This window comes from Hippoglossus hippoglossus, chromosome 22 (assembly GCF_009819705.1).
Source record: "Hippoglossus hippoglossus isolate fHipHip1 chromosome 22, fHipHip1.pri, whole genome shotgun sequence".
Lineage (NCBI taxonomy): Eukaryota > Metazoa > Chordata > Actinopteri > Pleuronectiformes > Pleuronectidae > Hippoglossus > Hippoglossus hippoglossus.
In genome coordinates this window covers 25,979,805-26,002,415 of record NC_047172.1, presented here as the reverse complement: position 1 = coordinate 26,002,415, position 22,611 = coordinate 25,979,805, and the positions used below count along the sequence as shown (strand labels likewise).

The following is a 22,611-nucleotide window of genomic DNA, read 5'->3' as shown; positions in this document are numbered from 1 at the left end:
TTTGATAGCGTTGTGAGTAGACGTTCGAGCAGTGATGACAAGTCTCCGCTGTATCATTAGCGGTGTTTGTCTCCACTATTTTTCAAATGTTTACTCCATAGAATAGACAGCATCGTCACTTGAGCTAAACAAGGTGTGGGATTTTCTGGTTTACTGCCCCCACCTCAGGAGACGCTGCCACAGTGTGCGAAATTACTCACTGATCACTATATAGTGCACTATTTGTTTGCACATAATGCATCATCAAACTGTGCAAGTATATTTCTACATTTGAAGATAGTCTTTCAACATGTTTTTTTTACCTTTTATTAGTATTAATAGTATTAAAAGTATTAATAATAAGTGTAAAATAAACATACAAAATTTACTCTGGGATTTTCCACCAGCCATCGTTGTTGTACGTCATAATCCTGTGACAATGACGTAATTACCGGCACAGAGAAAACTCCCAGAGTAGTGTCCGAAGCGTTTTTTCTTTTCCCAATGAGCTCAATATATATAGTGAAGTAGGGGAATACTGAGTGAGTGGGTGATTTCGGAGACAGGCACGGTGTGTACCGTGTATTATATCAGACCTGACTAATTGATTACTAAATTAGTTGCCAACTATTTTTTATAAACGATTAAATCAATTAGTTGTTACAGACTTTAACCATGGGTATTGAACACAACAAATATAGAAACAACTAGCGTCAGAATGGCTTGATAATTAGGAAAATCAAAAACTGTCTGACCAGGTATTCAGATCCACATAAACAGACACAGAGAGGAAAGAAAGAAAATACTGTTGATCGCAGTATTACCTGTTTGTTCTGCAGGCTCTCCCACTTGGCCTTCCTCTTCTCTGCACTGCTGAGTGGCAGGGCTTTTCCCTTCTGGTTGAGGTGCCGAGGGGTCAACAGGTTTAGTCTGAGAACAAAAACAGTTCCAACTTTATCCCTGTCTAAAATTGTGTGTAACAAAATTGGGAGGAATTCTTACAAAGTACTGTGATTTCATGAAACAGTGCTTTAAAATTTGGTTGGTGCTAATCAGACCAAGACTGTAAGAATGAAGCAATGGCTAAAATTCTTAACAGTTTTTTAAAAGAGTTTTGCATTTCTATAGTACAAGTCAAACATATAATCAAGCTCACTATGGTCAGTTATAACGATAAAAATCAATGCAGCACAACCAGGGATACTGATGTTGTTCATCTCATTCTTCATCCTTGTCCAAACCTGGCCCCTGCATAACCCACAATGCATCTTAAATAAAGATGAAATGCTTACCGGTCAGGATTAACCACAATGACGGTTAAGATTACAGTGTGAAATTTAAATTTTCACTAAAACTGCAGTTGATTATCATGGTGTAAAGCTCATACTGTCCAGCATCAACCAGTGAGCAACGGTGTCCCACACACAGGACTGCTGGTGCAGCATGTGACGTGGGTTTGTTATGTGAATGTGTGAAGTTTACTATGTGTTTGTTTGATTCGCTTGAGAGTTTATGACACACAAATTTAAACACATTGAAAAAAAGTCCAACAATTTGCACGCAGCTCACCTGCAACACACAACACAAGAGGTGATGTGCCTAGGCAGAATATCAGGCTTAAAGTGACAAGAACGATCCAGATTCATGATCTGACATCATCGTTTAATAACTAAATGAATGTGATTGTCAGTTTGTGTGAAAAGCTCAGTTTATCCATCAACACATAACACATTTGAATTAAGCAGGTTTTTATAAAGTTCTACGTGTGAGTGACTAGAAAAGAGCAGAGGAGCAGTCGTTTGACAGTATTGCACTTCAGTGTAGTGGTGCTGCCAAGAGGGGGCCCGCTGGGTTTTTCACAAGCCTTAGTGCATTGATGTGGAGAGCATTGATGTGGAGAATGTCAAAAATAATCAAAAACGCTGATATTTTCGATCTTTAGCTTTTAGCCTTAAGTAGAGATTAGCAGCAGGCTAGAGATCTGGTAAACTCACTTCCTTCTGTCTCCACATCCCCAGATCTTTACTTTTCAAACTTGTTGCCTTCAGACACAGTCAGCACTGGGTAAAAATTAAATGAATAAAGGACATTTTATCGGACTTCCCATAGCTCCCTCTGAAGGCAAAGAAGTTTTAATACAAAACATATAAACATACTCTGATGTCAAAAAACAACATCCCCTTTAGGACAATTTGATGAACCAGTTCTTTTGCACAAACTCAGGAAAAGTAAACAGAAAGTAGAGAGCAGTTTACAGGTATATTTCATTTATATCTCTGTACTACTGACCTGGAGGAGGTATGATCAACATCCAGGAGAGGCTGATTTAGGTTGGACAGATCCAGGTTGTACTTGGTTTTGTAGTACTCAGCAAACGTCTCGTATTCGGGTGAAGGAAACTTGCTAAGCGGCGTCAGGTCTGTGTACACATCGGCGACATAGAAGCGATGAGGCTGGTCAAAGTTACGATACCTGGGAAAAGAACAGTAAAGGTTATTATAAAGCTTAAACCACAGTCATTTAAACCCACATATTCTATATCTTTTTGCAGCCAAGTTTCAGTTAGACAGTAAATCAAACTGATGGTCAGTAATCAGATCATTAATGAGGATTTGGGATTGAGTGACCTAATATATAATAAACCACATTTCATCCTATTTTTTGGTACCGATATAGTGGTTACATCAACTTTTATTAGGTTTGAATATATTACTTTTAATATATTTATTTTGGTTTTATGAATTTAGGTTGTGGGGGGGCAGACACAGTTTCTATAGGACATTGTGGGGTGGCTGCTCTAATAGAGCAGAGAAGCGTGTAAAACTGCAACTCTGTCTCCTGGTTGCAACTGTGGACTGTCATGGTGATGACTGCCTTAAAAAATTCTAGGGATGAGTGTAGACGTGACTCCAAATTAGCCTCAGTGGGTCAGATTATAGCAGAATTAGGAGATGAAGAATGGTAAATGGTTTTGTATTTATATAGCGCTTTTCTAGTCTTGATGACCACTCAAAGCTCTTAGCAGTACAGTTTTTTTTTTTTACATTCACCCATTCACACACACATTCATACAGTGCATCTATTAGCAGCACTTTTTTGTTCTATGAGGGGCAATTCGGGGTTCAGCATCTTGCCCAAGGACACTTCGGCATGCAGATGGGGAAGACTGCCGAACTGCCAACCTTCAGCATGAAACCGGAAGTGACACAATATGCTCACCATGGCATGTCAGCACGTCAGAAGACTTCATCCAACTGATTTTGACAATTTAGTCTTGAAAAATGCAATTTTACCTTGCAGTTGGTTAGAAAGTGACCAGAAAATAATCCACAATCAAAATGAACAATGTACAAGAGTCAGGACTGTGGCAGAGAGATGTTGAATCTATTATGTCATATTCTAAGCAGTAGTGTTGTACTAGGCTGGTTATACATTTTCCAATAAATTAATCATTCAATTATAATCATCATTTTACTAAAAGAAACGATTTGAAACACTAGAGTCTAACTGAAAATTATTAATAACTAGACCAGCAAGCAGGTATGAGCAGGCCCTCGACTGGCCACAGTGGGGGAGTGACACAACTGCGATGAGGCTGCCGCTTTCTGGCCAACTAAACATAAACTAAAGCCGTTTTCAGACAAAACCCATAGAATTGGGTCTGAAATTTATCCACTCTGCCTTTCAGACATGCACAACACAAGCAGGAGGTTCTCTATACAGACACGCTCACAACAGCATTAAATCCGCCGTATAATTCAGGGCAGAGGTGGAGCAGCTGGGTGCAAAAGGCAGAGGCAGGCAGTGACGTATTAACTCTGCTGCGTAGATCACGTGATTTTGTTTACAGCACCCAAACACAGGTGTCAGCTCTTATTACCTAAAACTCTCTTGACATCTTTGTCGGTGTCTTCTACAGCCCAATCCCATTTCACCCCTTGGCCCTACCCCTTGTTCTTGAGGGTTATCTTGCCCCTTGAAACAGAGTCACAAGGGGTAATGGTTCAAATCTTCCCCTACGAATTGGGACAGCCCTTCAAGAAGCCGTTACATCATCAGTAGTCGTCGTGAAAACCTGACACGTCATCAGTAGCCGTCGATGTAAACAGATGAGACAAAAAGTTTTGCGAGGATGTCATTGTAATAACATTGTTGAGATCTTAAATAAACCAACACTATTGTTTGCAGTTACTAAAGTAACAAACCTATAATAACCAAATAACATCTATGCTAATGCAGTTGAATCAATGACATTTGAAGTTGAAACACTTGGATGCTCTGCATTACTTCAGGTATGAATCAAAAGCACAAAGCTTCAGTTTGCTAGCAGGGGTCTGTAGGCAACCCTGCCAGGATGCTTTGTTATTAGAGGAGCAGTTAAGTTCAGTTCTAACATCGCTGCTATACGCGGGTTCAATAAAGTGCATCCCCCCTATTCAAAGAGGTTCCAATGCATGTCTGAAAGCAGCTTAAAAGGCACTCGCTTGGGACTCAACAGGAAGGATGTTAGAGCATGTTCCTGCATCCATCGTGTGGCGTTGAAGGATGCTTGCCGATTATGTCTCACGATTCAGTTACAAGGTCTGGAGTTGACTGTGAAAAAAATTCAGGTTATCCCAATGACATTTGAACCAGAAGGACTACTTCCCGTTTCAAGAGGTGGCGCTGATCAAGCATTTTGCCAGACCTGCCAGATATTGTCTCTGGGGTGTGTTTTTCATCGTACATGTCAAGTTTGAGGCAGATTGGAGCACTTGCAGTTTGTTAGTGTTCCATCTAAAGTATAAAACATGATACTTCCTGTCAGCTAGCAGGCTCTGTGACTATTTTAGTATATTTGCAAAAAGATTTTTTCCGGGCGGGACCTTTATCAACATTTTTTAGGTTGACAGTGATTGGAGCAACAACATCTAGTAACATCTACTTGAAGTTTCAAGGTGAGAAATCGAAATTCGCCGCCACGCTATGGACACAGCTTTGATGAAAACTAAACACGCCATGAAAAGTTAGATTTTCGTAGGTAAACAGCACTGTAAATTGCCGTGGACGACTGTTCACAGGATTTGGCAGACAGCACAAAACTACCAAGAACTGCATGGAATTGATTTGGGGTTCCAATTTCTGGCAGTTTTGTAAGCCTGAGAAGCTTGGCAGTTGATCCCCCTGCCCCTAGGTCTAGGGGAGGCTTAGTATAATTATAGATTTGCCCTATATAAGTAAGTATTTTATAATGAATTACATTGTATGCCATTAGTCAATGTTATGAGGGTCAGTAACTTGTTTTACAAATCAGTACATACTGTACATGCATACAGGGGTTGAAAGATATAGTCTTAGTTGGGGTGATGAGGCTGTCTCACCACCCCAACTAAGTTTTTCCAACCACTTCAATGCCTTGTCTGATGACTCTCTGGCACATCCAGCAGATACGTCTGCAGCACTTGATCTCCCCTCCCAGCATCACTCTTTGAAAACAACACCTGTTGGCCCTGAGCCCCACGTCCCTCAAGTGGATATCAGTGTTCCCGTAACAAATCAGACTGAGCGGTTCCCATCAAGAGCAACATCCTCACACCGTCATAGAATGCTGAAAGAGGCTGTGCACCAACGCTCAGGATCTCTTCCTTGCCCTGAATTGGGAGAGAATCCTTTATCCAAGTCAGAGGTCGCTCCTTCCTCACATAGCTCACCTGCACATCACTTCCTCAGTAAGTGGCTTCCACTTCCTGGAAGCAGTTCAGGCTCACTCCTGCCATGTTAACGCACAGGGGTTTTCTCCTCACCCTCTTTATTCCCCACAAATGCTTATGGAAAGCCCACTTCTTCTATGCAGTAACTTAGCCTCCCCGGATTTACGGTCCCAGTTATCCTTGGAAAACTCCCAGGGCTGTTGAGCTCAGTCCCTCCGTCCATAACCCGACTGATAGTTTATGTGGGAACCAACGACACGGCTAGTCAGCAGTCTGAGCTCACCAAGAAGGATTTTGAACAGCTTCTCCACTTCTTGAAAACTTGTGGTAAATCTGTCTTTATCTCCGGTCCTATCCTCAAACTGGTCATTGGAGTAGGGCGCGTCAGCAGAATCCTCAGTCTTAACAGCTGGCTCCAGTCCGCCTGCTCAGCTCAATGCTTTGGCTTTGTTGACAACTTCAATCAGTTATGGGGGCACTCTTCCTTCTTCACAAAAGATGGGCTCCATCCCAATGTGCTGGGCAGCCGAATGCTAGTGGCTAACATACAGCATGTTGTACATTCTGCCGCACGAGACTGACTGTTTACTTTCAAGACGGCCCCTAGAAACATCTTGCTCGAGTGCAGCACCTCGGAGTACTACTCCCACTAGCGTCCCCAAACAGCCGCACCAGCCACCAACTAATCAATATAAACAGCATCTGAAAAACATTACATTATTTCACTATAACTCAAGCATCCTTTCACCATATGTCTCTAACAATAAAAAACAAATCATCAACCATCAAAATCCCATCCATATTCCCTGTCCCTTAAAATTCTGCCCCACTCCCATACACCGGGTATTTTTTACAGTGCATCCGGAAAGTATTCACAGCGCTCCACTTTTTCCACATTTTGTTATGTTACAGCCTTATTCCAAAATGGATTCAATTCATTTTTTCCTCAAAATTCGACACACAATACCCCATAATGACAAAGTGAAAAAAGTTTGTTGAAAATGTTTGCAAATTTAAGTATTCACAGCCTTTGCTCAATACTTTGTTGAAGCACCTTTGGCAGCAATTACAGCATCAAGTCTTTTTGAGTATGATGCTACAAGCTTGGCACACCTATTTTTGGGCAGTTTCTCCCATTCTTCTTTGCAGGACCTCTCAAGCTCCAACAGGTTGGATGGGGAGCGTCGGTGCACAGCCATTTTCAGATCTCTCCAGAGATGTTCAATTGGCTCAATGCTGCAGACATTTTTCTGTACCCTTCCCCAGATCTGTGCCTCGATTCAATCCTGTCTCGGAGGTCTACAGATAATTCCTTGGACCTCATGGCTTGGTTTGTGCTCTGACATGCACTGTCAACTGTGGGACCTTATATAGACGGTGTGTGCCTTTCCAAATCCTGTCCAATCAACTGAATTTACCACAGGTGGACTCCAATCATGTTGTAGAAACATCTCAAGGAAGATCAGTGGATACAGGATGCACCAGAGCTCAATTTTGAGTTTTTTATTTTGAATAAATTTGCAAACATTTTATACAAACTTTTTTCACTTTGTCATTATGTGTGTAGAATTTTGAGGGGAAATTTAAAAAGAAATCCATTTTGGAATAAGGCTTTAACATAACAAAATGTGGAAGCGCTGTGAATACTTTCCGGATGCACGGTAAGTGTCAGATCAGGTACAACTTGGATAATATTAGGAGGGACACCCCAGTTCTGTTCAAACAATGTTTTAAGTTTGTGTATATTTCATATTTTAATACCTGTATTATTGTACACTCTGTCGGTCCCAAACTGATTCTGTATTATGTGCCGACTCAGTTTGCAATGTTTTGGCTACAAATGTACAATACAGAAAATACTGATAAAAAGGGCTTTTGAGCCCTAGCAGAAAGTGTAATTTATATCTTTGGATCATGTGCAATTTCTTTAAAAATAATTAAATGTAAAAAGAATTTCAAAAAAGGAAATACTCTAGGGGGCACCCTTGAGTCATTTGACCACACCCAATGCTCAAAATTCATATTAAAAATTAGGTTGAGCATATCTTGATAAATGTGCCAAGTTTCATGAGTTTTCAAGTACCCCTAGCCACACAACAATTGGTCTCTCGCACCTTTGGTGCTAGGCCCTAATAATAATAATAATAATAATAATAATTTTATACATTAAATGCTGTGCATTTAGCTGTCAAAGACCCATTCCTGAACTGTGTGTCCTTTAACATGGATGGACCCATATTTTACACCTTTCTGGGATTTAATTTGAGGTATTGGTCCCCCTAAGATGATATATCAGTGGTTTAAAGTCGAAAAAACTGCTGCAATGTGTATTTCCATGTCCTCTCTTCTGCCTCTCTGGTGCTCCAGACAGAACAGGCTGTTTTCGCCTGCCTCATTAATTATTTATGAGCCCCTCTTCTGATTGGTTGACTGCACTTTGAGTGACACGCGACCAGCAAGTACGAAAAGCGACGTTTCAATAACATATTTCTAAGAATGTTCATGTCCATGTTAAAGCGCACACAGTTCAGAAATGGGTCTCATCATCATAGTTTTTGTTAACAAATGAACACTCATATAGTGTAATGGTACCTTGGAATGATGACAGCATCCTGGTAGTCCTCCAACTTGAAGGTGAAGGGGTTCTGTTTGGTGTACTGAGTGGTAGGAATGCCAGTGCGGGCCTCAGACTTCTCAATGTCCTCCATGAACTTAAAATCCATATCAAGTGTGTTGGAGTCCCCAACTGAACAAAGCGATCAACCAGAATAAAGAGGAAAGTAATTGGTAATGAACTGCCAAGTTAAAACATCTCAAACATACCAACATCTGGGAAAATAATACATCGAGTGTAGATCGACTCACCAACATTCAGAGGTAGAACGCAGTAAGCAGAGTCTGCTAGCGTGGGCTTGAACTCCAGTGCAGGTTTCTCCAGGCGGAGTATGTGGGAAAAGATGTACTGGTGCAGGCGGGTGATGAGGTTGAGCTGGTTGGATGTGAGCATGAAGCCAGACTTCTGCAGCTCAATGGAGATGGTCACTTCACCCGAGCGAGTGTACACTGGGAAATAAGGGATCTCAACAGAAGAAGAGCATCAATTACTATCCATGACCAATGATTAGAGGAACATTCAGGAGCCATGTCTTTGTTTTGATAATAAGTAATGCACAGTATTCCCAGAAGTCAAACATATTAGCTTTGTCTAAAAGAGCAGAGGAAGGCAACATACTCGAGGTATGGGTTTGGCAGTAAGGATGCCAAAGCACCTGGTGGTGTCCTCTGGTGGGTAGAGCTTCCTTCTGCGGAAGTTGAGTTCATCTGGGAGAGGGGTGGTAAGGACCATCCCAATCACATATAGATAGTATATGTCTACAGCATAACTGTCCCTCAGACACACTGGTATCTGGAGAAGACAGAAGGTGACTATTTACAAAATCCTGCAGGGGGATTCCAGCACAAAGTTTCTGACAACAGAAGGTAAAGCAAAAAACGTTCAAACATACTTAAACAATTAAAAATAAAATGATCATTTGGATTATTTCAACTTGATATTTCTACCATTGTAGAGTACAAGAAATGATAAACGATACAATTACAGAAACTAAAAGAGACTGACAGAGGGTGTGATGACCCCTCCCACTTTGCTTGTGGTTCTTGTGGGCTGTGTCCGAAATCATCTACTAATCATTATATAGTGCACTAGATGGAGGGGTGGGTGAAGTGTTTGAGACCACAAAACACTTTTGTAGTTTCAGGGGTAAACAGCGTTGCAGCCAAATCTAAGACAATAAAGTAACTTGGGGACCATGTCTTCAAACGTTGTGCTGTCAAGCGCATAGAGGGCACTAGAGACCACTTACAAAAAATAAATAAACTCTGTTCACCTCCAAACTTTCATTTCCAAATGATGTTCCGGAATAGAGGTTCGGATACTTGTGTGTGAAGTAATCTCTCAGATTTTTGTAGACATAAATACTGCGGCGACACTTGTGTGTAATGCTGCATGGTGGATGCACTGGCACTGATAGAAGAGTATGCGAATAGAAGGATTAGTGTTCAGCAACTATGAAGATTTCCTGGCCAATAATGATGACTGACTCATCAGCTGATACAGATTCTATAAAGCTGTGATCCTGGATCTTTGTCTGAGTCCAGTATACCAATACAGCACCATCCCAGTACAAACACAAGTACTCACCACTCTAGGTTAATTTGCTGACATTTAGTATGAATCCTACGCAGTGTTATATAAATTAGGCACCTTGTCTATAACATTGATATTAATAGCTGCACTACACAATGTACAGACACAATAAATATATAAGTTCAATAGGTCTTATTTTACAACGACATTATCAATGTATTATTTTGCTGACCTGCATCTCTTTTTATAATATTTTCATCAATAAATAACATTCACCAGTGCTTAAAAGTTAAAACTTTTGATGCTTTCATATTTTAACCATGTAGAATATTTAATATTTAAGACAGCATGCAGCGGTGGTGAATTATACATTTCTAGTTGAGAGTACATCAGAAGTTTGCATTCTTCACGCAAGATGTCCATCTCTCATAAAATGAGCATCCAAAAGGTCAGTCAGAGTGACAATCAAAAGTATTTCACAATTTGTCAAATGAACAACCCATAGGAATATGTTCAATGAATATTGGCTCTACTTTTCTTTTTATTGTTCATTATAGATGCTTAGTTATTCTGAACATCCAGAAAGAGCCAGGTAAGTCTTATTGTAATAAATGAGACTAAAGCAGAATTCATTTCTTACAGCTTTAGGGTAGCACTGCCTCCTTTTGGTAGAACCAGGTCGGCCTGGGACACTGGTCTCCTCCTCATCATGAAGGTCCAGCTCCTCCTCATACTTGACAGTCTCCTTCCCCACGGGCATCAGGTGATCATCCAACTCACCTGAGAGGAAAGGAAGCAAAATAGGCAGCTAAAATGGATGTAGGGAAAACTTCCCCAGAGATTACAGACGTGCAGTGTAAAAGTTCTACAGATCATGCATTTACAAAATATCAATTCTGGTTTTACCCGTTTTGTGGAGTTTCTCACAGCATACTAGTGCAACAGCTTTCTCTGCTAATCTGGCACAGGTCATTGTAGGACCCTGTCAATGACACATCCATAAAATGAATGAACCTGAAGTGACAAAGGGATTCGTTTTTATTAAATATGAGGACGGACTGAAAAGAATATGCCACATTAATGCGTGCTGAGGAACTCATATCTATCTAAAATCAGCATTATACTTTCAGCACAAGGAGATTCCCCGCTACCCTCACTTTTACAATTCAGAGAACAGACAACAGCATCTGTTCATGCATAGATGTCCAAATTTTGATATCATTCGTAGAAGGCATGCTCAATCCACTGTGATGTATGGAGCACGTCCTCGGAGCATTTGAGGTGTGGAAATTTCTTGATTCTAAGATGCATCGCAGTGCGGACTTGGACGACTCTGCATCGATGCAGTGACTGAACATAATCGATTCATGTTTACCGCTACGTTCATTGTTTTAGCGATGTCCCGCTGATGAATAATTATAACACCGCTGCCTCAGGACCATGACAGACACTCATTAAAGGTCCGGTCGTCCTGTGTCGGAGTCTCGGTCGGAGTCTGCTTCCTCCTCACTCCGCCTCTGACTGGCGCTGACTCTACACTTAATAAACAACATCACTGATCACAAGTTATTAGGACTTACTAAAGTTAACTTTGTGTTTGTATGATCCTCTAGAGTTTGAGACACATGTTTAAAAACACCGTGCACAAGCATTCCCCTGCTTCACACAACACGAGACGTAATGTCACTCGCACAGTCAGGACATCAGGGTTAAAGTGACCGGTACGATCCGGAGACATGATCCGACATCATCGATTAATAAATAAATAGAAGTGATTATCAGTTCATGTGAAGAGGAACAGAGACGAGCCCACACACACGCACACTCCTGCAGACAGAAGTTCTTCCCGCAGATTACGACGCAACGCAGTGTTTTAACTTCATTGTTGCAGAAGAAGCAACGCCCCGTTTATCCAGGAACATAAATATGAATTCAGCAGGTTTTTATAAAGATCAGTTCTAAGTGTGAGTGATTAGAAAACAACAGAGGAGCAGAATCACTTGTTGACCAGTGGAGTAATGCGCCTCAGTGCAGTGGCGCTGCTCAGGGGGGGCCAGGCAGGGCCACCTTGATACAGTAAAGGCTATAATTAGAGTTTGTCCTTTTAAGCTTGATGTGCAGCACATAAGTCTAAACTGAATTAATGTCAAATCAGTGTGGAGAGCACTGACCACTGTTTTATTGAACTGAAAACCTTATTTTGAAAATTACAGCACAATTGTAACAGTAACAGTCTATAATACTTTTTAAAGCACTTTCTAAATAAAAAACAGAGTTAATGCTTGTCTGACTGATTTGAATAATTTATGAAAATGCAGCCATGTGCAGTAATTATAAAATTGTGGATGTGATACATTGAAATGCATCGTGAATCGAATCATTGACTGTTCGTGAGGCTAGTGAAGATGCACACCTCTACCAAGCATAGTATAAAACAAACAACTATGCATCTGTGGTGTCTACAGCTGTTAGGGTAGGCCTCCGCAACAGACATTTTAAAAATGTAGATATTCTTCCTCACCTTAACAGGGACTCGCAGAGGGGAATTGATGGGTAAGTAGAGTGTGGACTGGAAGCATCCGTCCTGCATCTCCAAAGTTTTACATTTGGGTGCCAAGTGGGTAAATGGATCGCTGGGTAGCCGAGCACAATACCTGAACATCAGAAAAAAACTATGTTGAAAGCTGAAGCTGATCAATATGTGCTCATGTTATCTTGATTGTGAACTGAGAAACATCACCATACCTGTTAATGTGCCCAATGGCTGTGTTAATGGTGACCTGGGGACCTCCATCCTCAGATCGAAGCACATAAGGTGGAAGGGTGTTGTCATCATCCAGAACCTGCTCCACTTCAAAGTCACTCACCTCCACTGACTTGGAACACTTGTTCCTCAGGATCTTTTAAAAAGCAAAATAATTTTCACTTCCTCATTTTGCTCCACTTTCCACTCCTAACATTACGTAGATACTTAACTACTCACTAAATCAAACTGTACAAAGAGAAAGGGTTACCTTCTCTATGGCCTTGTATGTAGCGAGATCTTCCTCGAAAGCTTTGGTCCTCTCACTGTCAGCCAGCATTATATAGTTGGAGACAGGAGCCCGAGCTCTGCCTTTGGACTGGACGTAGGACCTGTACTCAGTGGGCAGGTCAAATCGCACTACCAGGTTACACTTTGGAATATCCACACCTTCCTCCACAATGCTGGTGGCAATAAGGAGGTTGGTTTCATGAGCCCGGAATTTGCGGAGAACCTGAGAGGGGAAGGGGGGGGCAGAAACATAATGGTTTACACCCACTATAGCACCCTCCTTTTGCTCTTCCATTGGTCAACTTCTTTGGGCTTGTATCTCAGAAATCAACTTTCAAGTAAGCTTACCTTGTGTTCTGTACGACAATTTATCAGTTTAGTCCACATGTATCAAGATATTCAAGATATAGTGGTGTTAGCTGCCTAGCTGGACAGTTAGTTAAAATGACAAAACTGCTACAGCCGTTCATTTTGTAAGTTAATTAAATTACAGCTAATGACATTTTATTTTCTATTGATATATATTTATTTGTCTCAAACATTTTAAGTTCAATCATACCTCAAACAATTTCAAAGTAAATAAATTAAAGAGAGGAACAACAAAATTGAAAACAGAGAAGTGTGTGAAACATGAACATGGATATTCATGTGAATGTTATTTCCAAATGGTCTGTGTACCTCCTCTTGTTTCCTAAACTCCACCTCCATCTGTTTGTTCCGTGGCTGGTTTTTGCCAATGCTTTGGCCAGTTATGAAGTTGCTGCTGATATAAGCCAGGTCTGGGTCCTGCTTCCCCGCCTCTTTGATAAGACTGAGGAATAAACACAGAATAAGATAGCATGCTAATTATAACACATTGGGATAATGATTATGAAAATAATTGGCATGTTTTTGGTAGGAACACAAACATTTAACAGATTTTTTATTTATATATATATTAAATCCTGGTTAACTATGGCTGTGTCTTTCTTACCCAAGTTATTTTTTACAAAAGGTAAAATGACAAAATAAACATTTTCATAAAATAAAAAATACTAACACCTATGTCGCTCGTTATTGCTTTGACACGGTCTGAATTATTTGCAAGTGGGAGCTTTAATGCTGAGGGGAGCTGGGTTTGCTCTGAACTAGTTTTTTCCTTGTCCCACGAATGTTAGTGTTATTCTTAATGTTAGTGGACATCACTCTGGTGATGCCATTTCTAACGATTCGGCATGTTCAATGTGTTGCCAGCTACATATCCGATAGCAGTAGCACAATGTCGGCTTTTGTACAATCCACTTGTCATGCCATCGTCGTTATAGTTGACTGTGAAACTAAAGTGTTCCCACACAGCAGACTTAAATGATAAGGGAGGGTCTTCACACTCGACAGCCCATTTGGTCCTTCGCTTAAAGGGGACATAGCATGCAAATTCCACTTTGTTATTGCTTCTACAGGTTAATGTGGGTATCTGGCATGTCTACCAACCCAAAAACTCTGGGGAAAAAACACTTGCGCGTTTTGTTATAGTTCCTCTAAGTCAGAAACGTCATGCTTGAGCGACTCGATTGAGCTTCCTGGGTATTGTTTCGTAACAAGGAACTGAAGTCTCCCTACATGGTCTTGGTCTTCCACACTGCCAGCTGTGTGGAAGACTTCCGCAGTGTTCAGCTCTACTGTACGCCGGGTTACAGTAGTTACGCCGGGGTACACCGGACGCGGAAGCGCCGCTGCGAGGCAGCGCAGCGCCGTTCTCCAGCACGCAGCCGCCTGGCTGTTCACACGGGACGAGCATTTCTCCGCTGGTCAGCCCCATAGACTGTATATATAAGGTCAGCCCGCGATTCTGCTTTCTCCGCTTGTTGTTGTACCCGTTGAATGTCGGGGTTCGGGGGTAAATGATGGTCTTCATAGCCCCCCCCCCCCACCCCTCTCTTTCTCTCTCTGTCTGTCTGCTTGTGTGCTTGTAGTGGATGGGCAGAGGGGGACATTTAATTATGTGATTGGGAAAATTAAAACTCCAGGACAACAAGGGGAATACAAAGTATGGGATGCATATTTGATAATTTATATCATATAAAATATGTAATTTATATCGTTTAAAATCATGGGGGGAGAGGGGAGCTGGCTCATTAGCATTTAAAGGAACAGGCACTCAAAACAGGTCGCTCTGTGGAGGGCTGTTTTATACAGGGTAAAAAGGGTGCTGTTTTATATGATCCTTGTGGTATTTTGACCAAAGTATGTTACAGACATTTCATTAAGACCCCAAGGAACCATATCAACTTGTGGTAAAATGGGCATGCTATGTCCCCTTTAAGTTGTCCCTCGGAATTTGAGACCCGTATGCACACAAATAAGTTCCGCACATTGACTCGCTGCATTCGTTCTGGGTACACGTGCATACAGAAGCGAAAGGCCCCCACTGGAAATTTTAGGTTTGGATACATACCGTACCGTTACATCCCTAATATACATACATGCAAAGCCCCAGAGTCAACTGAATTCTGTGTTAAAAACAGTATATTTAAGTTAACAGAATTACATTTAAAAATGGACAACAGCCAAAAGACATTTACTACACATTAAAGGCCAGCAACATGAATTTACTAAACATTATCTATTTTGTACACTGCATTAAGTACAGTTTGTATGATCATGAGAATCCTGAAAAAAAAGTAATGTTATTTCAAAATTGTGTTATATATGCCTGGAAATTATAAGAAAACAAGGTGAAAAGTTTAGGCAAAACAAAAATGCACTACTGTAGTCAGGAGTGAAAGAAGGGTAGTGGTATTTTCTGTGTTTTCCCTCGAATTTAATTTAAACCCAGTGTTACTCACCTAAAAGGACAAAGAAAAACAATTGTGAGCGTAAAAACTCAAGGTGCTTAGAAATACAAATTAGGGCTGTCAAAGTTAACACTATAATAACTAGTTAACGCGAATTCCGATTAACGTGCGCACGTTCTGTGATTATGACCCTCTGCCCATCCCCTAGTTTGTGAAATCAGGAAGCTATGGAGCAGTAACGTTGTGGATGGCAAGCAGAAATGAGCCTCAAATGGATTAAGAAAAGGGTCTTTTGAATGGCAACTTCAGCTTCATGGTTCTCGAGACAAGACCAAAGTTATATGCATTTACTGTCGATATGAAATGAGTTACCATCGGAGTACATCAAGTCCTAGATACCACTTGCTGGCCAAGCATACAACTTTCAACAGCAATAGCTAAATGGGTGGCTACAGCTTGCAGGCCGATTAACATTGTCAATATGCCCATCTGTTGTTTCTTGTTGGGCTTAAGTTTGCAATGTTATGCTTTCGGCATATTTTTTGAGCATGCAGTACCTCCGAGGGTATTCTGGAGAATAGTACGGATAGAATTTGTCTTTGTTTTTCGATTGTTGCAAAAATAATAAACACACGTTGTATAAAGCAAGCATATCTATCCACTTCCATGTTGATAACAGTATTAAAACTTGAAAAATAGCCCTTTAAAAGGTACATTTAGAAGAGTTAAAAAAATGTGTGATTAATTTGCAATATATCACGAGTTAACTATGGACAATCATGCGATTAGGCGCGATTCAATATTTTAATCGAGTCCTAGTACAAATACATGCAGGCCAAGTCTGTATAATTGGATTCGACTGGTATGATGTCCTTATTTGGTTATAATTATCAACATTGGTTCCTTGTCTTACTCACCTCCATGTCACCTGCTGTCCCTGCCTTGACAGCATTCTCTCAAGCAGTCGTGAGTCTCTATTCAAGAGGCCAAAAACCTGTTTTTGAGGCCACTGTGACCTTGACCTTTGATCATGGAAATCTAATCAGTTAAACGGCCAGTCTGAGTGAATTGTACCAGATGAAATGAAATTCCATAGGGGTAGTCCTAAAATAGCACATTCACAGGGACGTGAGGTCACTGTGACCTTGACTTGTGACCTCCTCGCACCAAATTCTAGTCAGTTAGTTCAGAGCTGATTTTAAGATATCACGTTGAGGAAAAACTAACTTTTTGTGAGGCCACTGTGACCTTGATCTTTGGCTACCAAAATCAAGTGAATGTTTGTGCCAGATATGAAAGGATACCTTGACGGCATTCCAGAGGCGTAGAAGTAGGTGATATTGAATATACTTGTATGCTTGTTCCACGTGAGATGTATTAAATGACTATGTCGCGACCATCGAGGGCAAATTGTCATGTGAATGTTTTAAGCCGTCAGCATGAAATTCTCTGAGTTTCGCTTCTCATGCCCCTCTCACAGCAGACAGCTCACTCCCCCGCCCATCCAGAAAACTCTACTGCACACATCTGTATTTTTGTATCAGGAGAGGAGGGAAGAATCAGTTTACAAATGATGATAGTGAGTGGCGTTCACTTTTGTGTGTGTTCGGAGCGAGATCTCACACACACACACACACACACACACACACACACACACACAGTGACTTTGTTGACGAAAAGTGGTAACAAATTGTAAAAACAGAGTTTCTTTATCATCCACAGCTGCTCAATGATCAGAAGGTTGGTTTGTACCAAGCTGGAGTTTCCTGCGTCCTCCTCCACTCTCCTCATAAGGTCACGGTTTCATAACGGTAAGAATTGTAAAAACTACAATATCTAATATCTCTCGCGAGTCACGTAATTTGTGTGTGCGCAAGCAACTGATACATTAGTTGAGAAGAGGAAAGTGACGTAACAGCCTTGTTTCCAACAACGCTGGACAAAAAACCCCATCGGAGGAGTTCACAGCGAGAGGAGAAATCCTTGTTTAGTTTCGGTTTCTGATCATAACCATCATCCCATTTACCGAGCTGGTAACATATCCTGTGCCAAATGCTCCAACCCTTCCTGCCAGCTTTTTACAAAAAAATATGTACAACATGTAGAACAGTTCCTTGCTGCAGTTACTGCGCTTGTTGCTTTTCGCAATTTTCAAAGATTTGTACAGCAAAAGTCACATTGCTCCCCCCCCCCCCCCCCTCGACCCCTAACCCCCCAAATAACACATCCCTCCACGCCAAAACTCTTGCTTCACAGAAAACACTTCAGTAGTTGGTTTTAGGACAGACTGCACTATTACAAGTCCCTGATGTGTACACAAATGCATTTGGGAATTATTGTGGTTAATGTATTTTACACACCAGAGTGATAAAATTGGTTGAAAGTAATGGTAATTCATTGGTAAAAATGTATTGAAAACCTGAAAGTACAACTCTCACACCAGAGCATAAATGAGGAAAACATAAGCCTACCGGTTGAGAACAACAGCTGTGTAACGCCTCTCCACAAAGATGATCCCACACAGAATGTTGGTGAAAGGTGAGGGAAAGTTGGATTCAGGCCTCTCTTTGGACTCCACCTCCTCATCCTCATCGTCATCCTCTGAGTCACTCCAGGACACATAGTTGTCCTGGTTCCGATTGTTGTACCACTCCACGCTTTCAAACTGCTGCCTCTCAAAGGGCTTGTATTCGTGCAGGATTTCAAGCAGCCGGAAGACCTTAGGGGTGACATACTTGAGGTCCAGTGAAGCGGGGGAGAAGTGCTCCTCGCAGAGGGCATGCACTTTGCGCAGGATGGTGTCAGTGAAGAGCAGGAACTTACGGTTGAGCTCTTCCTGCTCATGTTTGATATACTTTTGGAGCTCCCGCACCATAATGCCTGCCGCCTTATCTGCACACCAGGGCCCCAGCACCTGCAGCACAGCCCGGCAGTCACTCAGGATCTGGACAGGATAGGGACAGTATAAACAGCAGTGTGATCAGGTGTGGTGCTCTCCAGCTGAGGTTTTTTTCTCACCACTGTCGGTTTCTCTACAATATCGTCTGGACCTTTCAATTCAAAGTGCTTTGAGATTATTTACAGGGCTCCAGACTGCTACCATTTAGTACATTTTTTGGGAGACTGTGCCACTAAATTTTAGAACTAGGCGCACCACTGCGACTTGCAAATATATAAAATCATCACGTGAAGGCTATCAGGTGAAATACCACGAGCGACCGAACATGTGTGTGTGCTCCCAGACTCGGAGCCAGGTGGAGTCTATAAATGCATACACATACATAAAGGCCCCGTCCCCAACACGCAATGATCATTGCCAATGCTTCAGGATCAGGGCAGAAGCAGCAGTTAGAGTTTCCTCTGTCCTCTGTCCTCCCTCCACACTCCTGCTGAATTGCGCTCACTTTAACTTATAAACAGTAACAATCATCACAAGTGATCCGTGCATGATGTTTACTTAGAGTTTGTTTGATTTACTTAAGAGTTTATGTATTATGAGAGGCTGTATTTAAACAATGAAAAATGAGTGGTCAACATTTTGTGCTCAGTACAACACAAGACGTGACGCGCACAGCCAGGACTTAATGGGTCCCTGCATGTGGACACAGTGGAGGACCTGATTAGAATAAGTTTTGATGGAACTAGCTTGGAGGAGGTTGATGTCAATGAGGCTGAACAGATGAGGTTCAGTCAGGGTTAAAGAGCTAAAAGGTCCAAATACAAGGTTTGGCCTTCAGAAGTGCCAGACCCTAGTGGTCCTCTGGGGGATGTGCTCTTAAGGGAGGGGGAAGGAGAGGCCTTCTGTAAGAGGAAGTTCCTTGTTTACTTGTTTTGTTTGTTATTTTGTAAATGTTCTATTTATTACCAAAACATTTATCAGTGAAACAGTTAAAATGGGAAAAAATATGAATGTGTTGCGTTGCATGTCGTAAGTGGTGCGCCTAAACTTTTCAGTGCTACTAGTGGAAAAGGTTAATTTAAAATCATGTCAACTATAGTATAACAGTATGACTTTAGTTACCTTATCTATAGACAAGATGATGGCTAATTAAATTAGTCTTGGGTGTTAATTACAAACAGTATGGTATAGTCCTCTGACCTGTTTGGAAATTAATGTAGGATTGCGATCCTCCCTGTCAACAGATATGTTGCAATCGTTCAGGAAGTGGAGAGCTTCGTCCAGTTCCATCAGCAAATGGGAGGAAAGACCACTCTTGTCCAAATAGGGGCCGCAGTCCAGCACCACTTCTCTTGGCTGAGAGGAGTATCTGAAACAGGTGGACAAACAAAACTCAGCTTAGACTTCAGCATACAGTGTTACTGGCTTGCAAGTCTTACCATATTTCATTCATCTGTTGATTTCAGAAACTACTTCATTGAATTAACTGTATTCATGATCAAGGTGGATTTTGACCATGCCTGATCCCGTGTGTAGCCATGGCTAGAGATGGAACAATAACCGATTTTACAATTAACCATGGTAAAATTCACGATGTTTATTATTACCGTGTGACATTTTGCTCTTATCTGCTACACACAATAAGAGACGAGCCATGATATCAGGGTTAGTGACCAGAATGATCCGCATTTATGATCCGACACCATCGATTAACTAAATAAATGTGTTAGTCAGTTATCGACAAAGATGAGCAGACACACAGAATCCTGCAGAAAGGAGAGACTTCAAGACTTAATTTGCCATGTGCACAACAATTACATACAGCAGTCGCTGGAAATTAAATTCTTGGGTCGTAGGCGTCCTTCTAGCCATGCGCACAAATATTTGAAAACAAAAGCAAAAAAAAAAATTTAATATAAAAAATAAAATATAGAAATTAAAATAAAACTAAAGTAATAAAATAAAATAAAATAAAAATACACCTAAAATACAAATTATAAACTAAAATAAAATATATTAGCGAGTAGAATGAATGAATGTAAGTAATACTGATTAGTGGTAGTGTAAATATTACAAGGTGCAATCATATTGCAGGAGTAGGCAGTTTAGAGGAGTGACAATCTTATGGTAGTTGAGGAGTTTTAATAGTCTTATGGCCTGGGGGATGAAGCTGTCTGAGTCTGTTGGTGCGGGCCTGGATGCTGGGGTCCCATCAGCTAGATGGCAGCAGGCAGAACAGTTTATGGCTGGGGTGATAGCGATCTTTAATTATCCTGTTGGCCTTCTTCCTAAACCGCTGGGTGTAGAGGTCCTCCATGGATTGCAGCTCTGTCCTGGTGGTGTGCTGAGCAGACTTCAACACCCTCTGTATAGCCTTAGGGTTCTAAGGCTATACAGATGATCGCCAGACGATCTCATCGTCGCTGGTGATCAGGCCGATGACAGTACCTCCACTCCCGTGAGTTGCTCTCAAAGCGTGCATAGAAGGTGCTCAGTTCATATGGGAGATATGCAGACCTCAGCACTGCTGGTCTTCCTTTTGCAGTCTGTGAGGGTTTTTAGTCCAGCCCACATGTTCTTAGTGTTGGAGCCCTGGTAGTAAGACTCCATTTTGTCCCTGTACTGTCTCTTAACACTGCTAATAGCACCTGTACTTCCTGTACTCCTCCAAATCACCTGAGTTGTAGGCGTCGGTCCTTGCTTTAAGTTTGGCATGGACGTCACCATTATCAAGTGCTTCTGGTTCGGGAATGTCCGTACAGTATTCTTCGGTACAACGTTATGGATGCATTTGCTGATGTAGCTGATGACCGCGTCCGAGTATGTGTTTATGTTGTTGTCCTGAAACACCCACCACTCCGTAGTGCTGAAGCAGTCACGTAGCGCCGAGTCAGATTGGTTGCTGAACGGTCCGAGTTAGGGATGCACCGATATGGAAATTCTTGGCCGATACCGATATTTAAAACAACAATCTAGCCGATAGCCGATACCGATATTTGTTTATTACTTGAATAATATGAAAAACAGAAAAATTGACAAGTGTAACTTTAGATGCCATGGATGTTCACACCGGACCCGCATTTCTCCGCGCCAGTCAGCCCGCGATTCTCCGCTTGTTGTTGTATGTAACCCGTTCAATGTCGGGTGTCGGGGGTAAATGACGTATTCTCCAAGCAAGCCTTTAGCCCCCCCCCTCTCTCTCTTTTTATCTATATGACTGCTTGTGTGGCTGTAGTGGATGGGCAGAGGGGGACATTTAATTATGTGATTGGGAAAATTGGGAAAATTAAAACTCCAGGACAACAGAAGGGGAATACAAAGTATGGGATGCATATTTGATCATTTATATCATATAAAATATGTCATTTATATCGTTTAAAATCATTTTTCAGTCCGTTTCCTGGCGCGATACGCTCGCTCGCACGCCAAAACCATCGGTGAAGGGCGCTGGCGCGGCACGGCGCATCGCAGCCCATGTGAACCGCACAAAGGTTTAACAGGGGGGTGGATGGGAGGCGCCTGGCTTTCCTTGGCGCTGCGCTGCACTTCAGCGCCCGGTGTAAACCCGGCGTCAGTGTACCATAATCTGGATGCCAGATTGGCAGGCTGCAGAAAACATACCAATGAACATCGGCCAATGTTATCGGTGAAAGTCAAGTTTATTACCGATACGCTGATGGCAGTAAACGAGGCGAATATCGGCCGCTACCGATATATCGGTGCACCACTAGTCCGAGTTACCGGTCTGTCACGTTTGAGTTTCTGCCTATAGGAAGGCAGCAGCAGAACTGAGACATGGGGAATGGGGAGCGAGGGAGGACCTTATATGCACCCCGAAAAGGTGTGTAAACATGGTCGAGTGTGTTCTCACCACGCGTAGGACAGCTGATGTGTTGATAGTATCTCGGCAGGACTTCCTCAGCTTTGAGTCATTAAAATCCCCGGCCACAATAAACGCTGCCTCCGGCTTTCAGGTCTCTGTTCTGTTGATAACTGTATGCAGCTCGATGTTTCCACAGCCTTACTAGGATTCTGACCCGCGACCCTCGTTTCCTTCATCACCTCCGTGCTCCAGGTATAACAGGTAA

The 22,611-nt window shown here is 41.8% G+C and overlaps 1 protein-coding gene across 2 annotated transcripts in view; it reads right to left on the bottom strand.

Moving 5' to 3' along the window:
* dicer1 (dicer 1, ribonuclease type III) overlaps positions 1 to 22,611 on the bottom strand; it is an 89,782-nt gene that overhangs the window by 44,101 nt on the left and 23,070 nt on the right. For both annotated transcript variants that reach the window (XM_034577100.1, XM_034577099.1), the window contains exons 7-19: positions 19,724 to 19,892; positions 18,096 to 18,568; positions 13,529 to 13,661; positions 12,831 to 13,073; positions 12,562 to 12,716; positions 12,338 to 12,470; positions 10,723 to 10,798; positions 10,457 to 10,596; positions 8,902 to 9,075; positions 8,535 to 8,748; positions 8,262 to 8,415; positions 2,269 to 2,451; positions 804 to 909 (exon numbers count right to left, since the gene is read on the bottom strand). In XM_034577100.1, the coding sequence (XP_034432991.1) occupies positions 804 to 909; positions 2,269 to 2,451; positions 8,262 to 8,415; positions 8,535 to 8,748; positions 8,902 to 9,075; positions 10,457 to 10,596; positions 10,723 to 10,798; positions 12,338 to 12,470; positions 12,562 to 12,716; positions 12,831 to 13,073; positions 13,529 to 13,661; positions 18,096 to 18,568; positions 19,724 to 19,892 (2,353 nt within the window). The remainder of the gene's footprint in view (positions 1 to 803; positions 910 to 2,268; positions 2,452 to 8,261; positions 8,416 to 8,534; positions 8,749 to 8,901; positions 9,076 to 10,456; positions 10,597 to 10,722; positions 10,799 to 12,337; positions 12,471 to 12,561; positions 12,717 to 12,830; positions 13,074 to 13,528; positions 13,662 to 18,095; positions 18,569 to 19,723; positions 19,893 to 22,611) is intronic.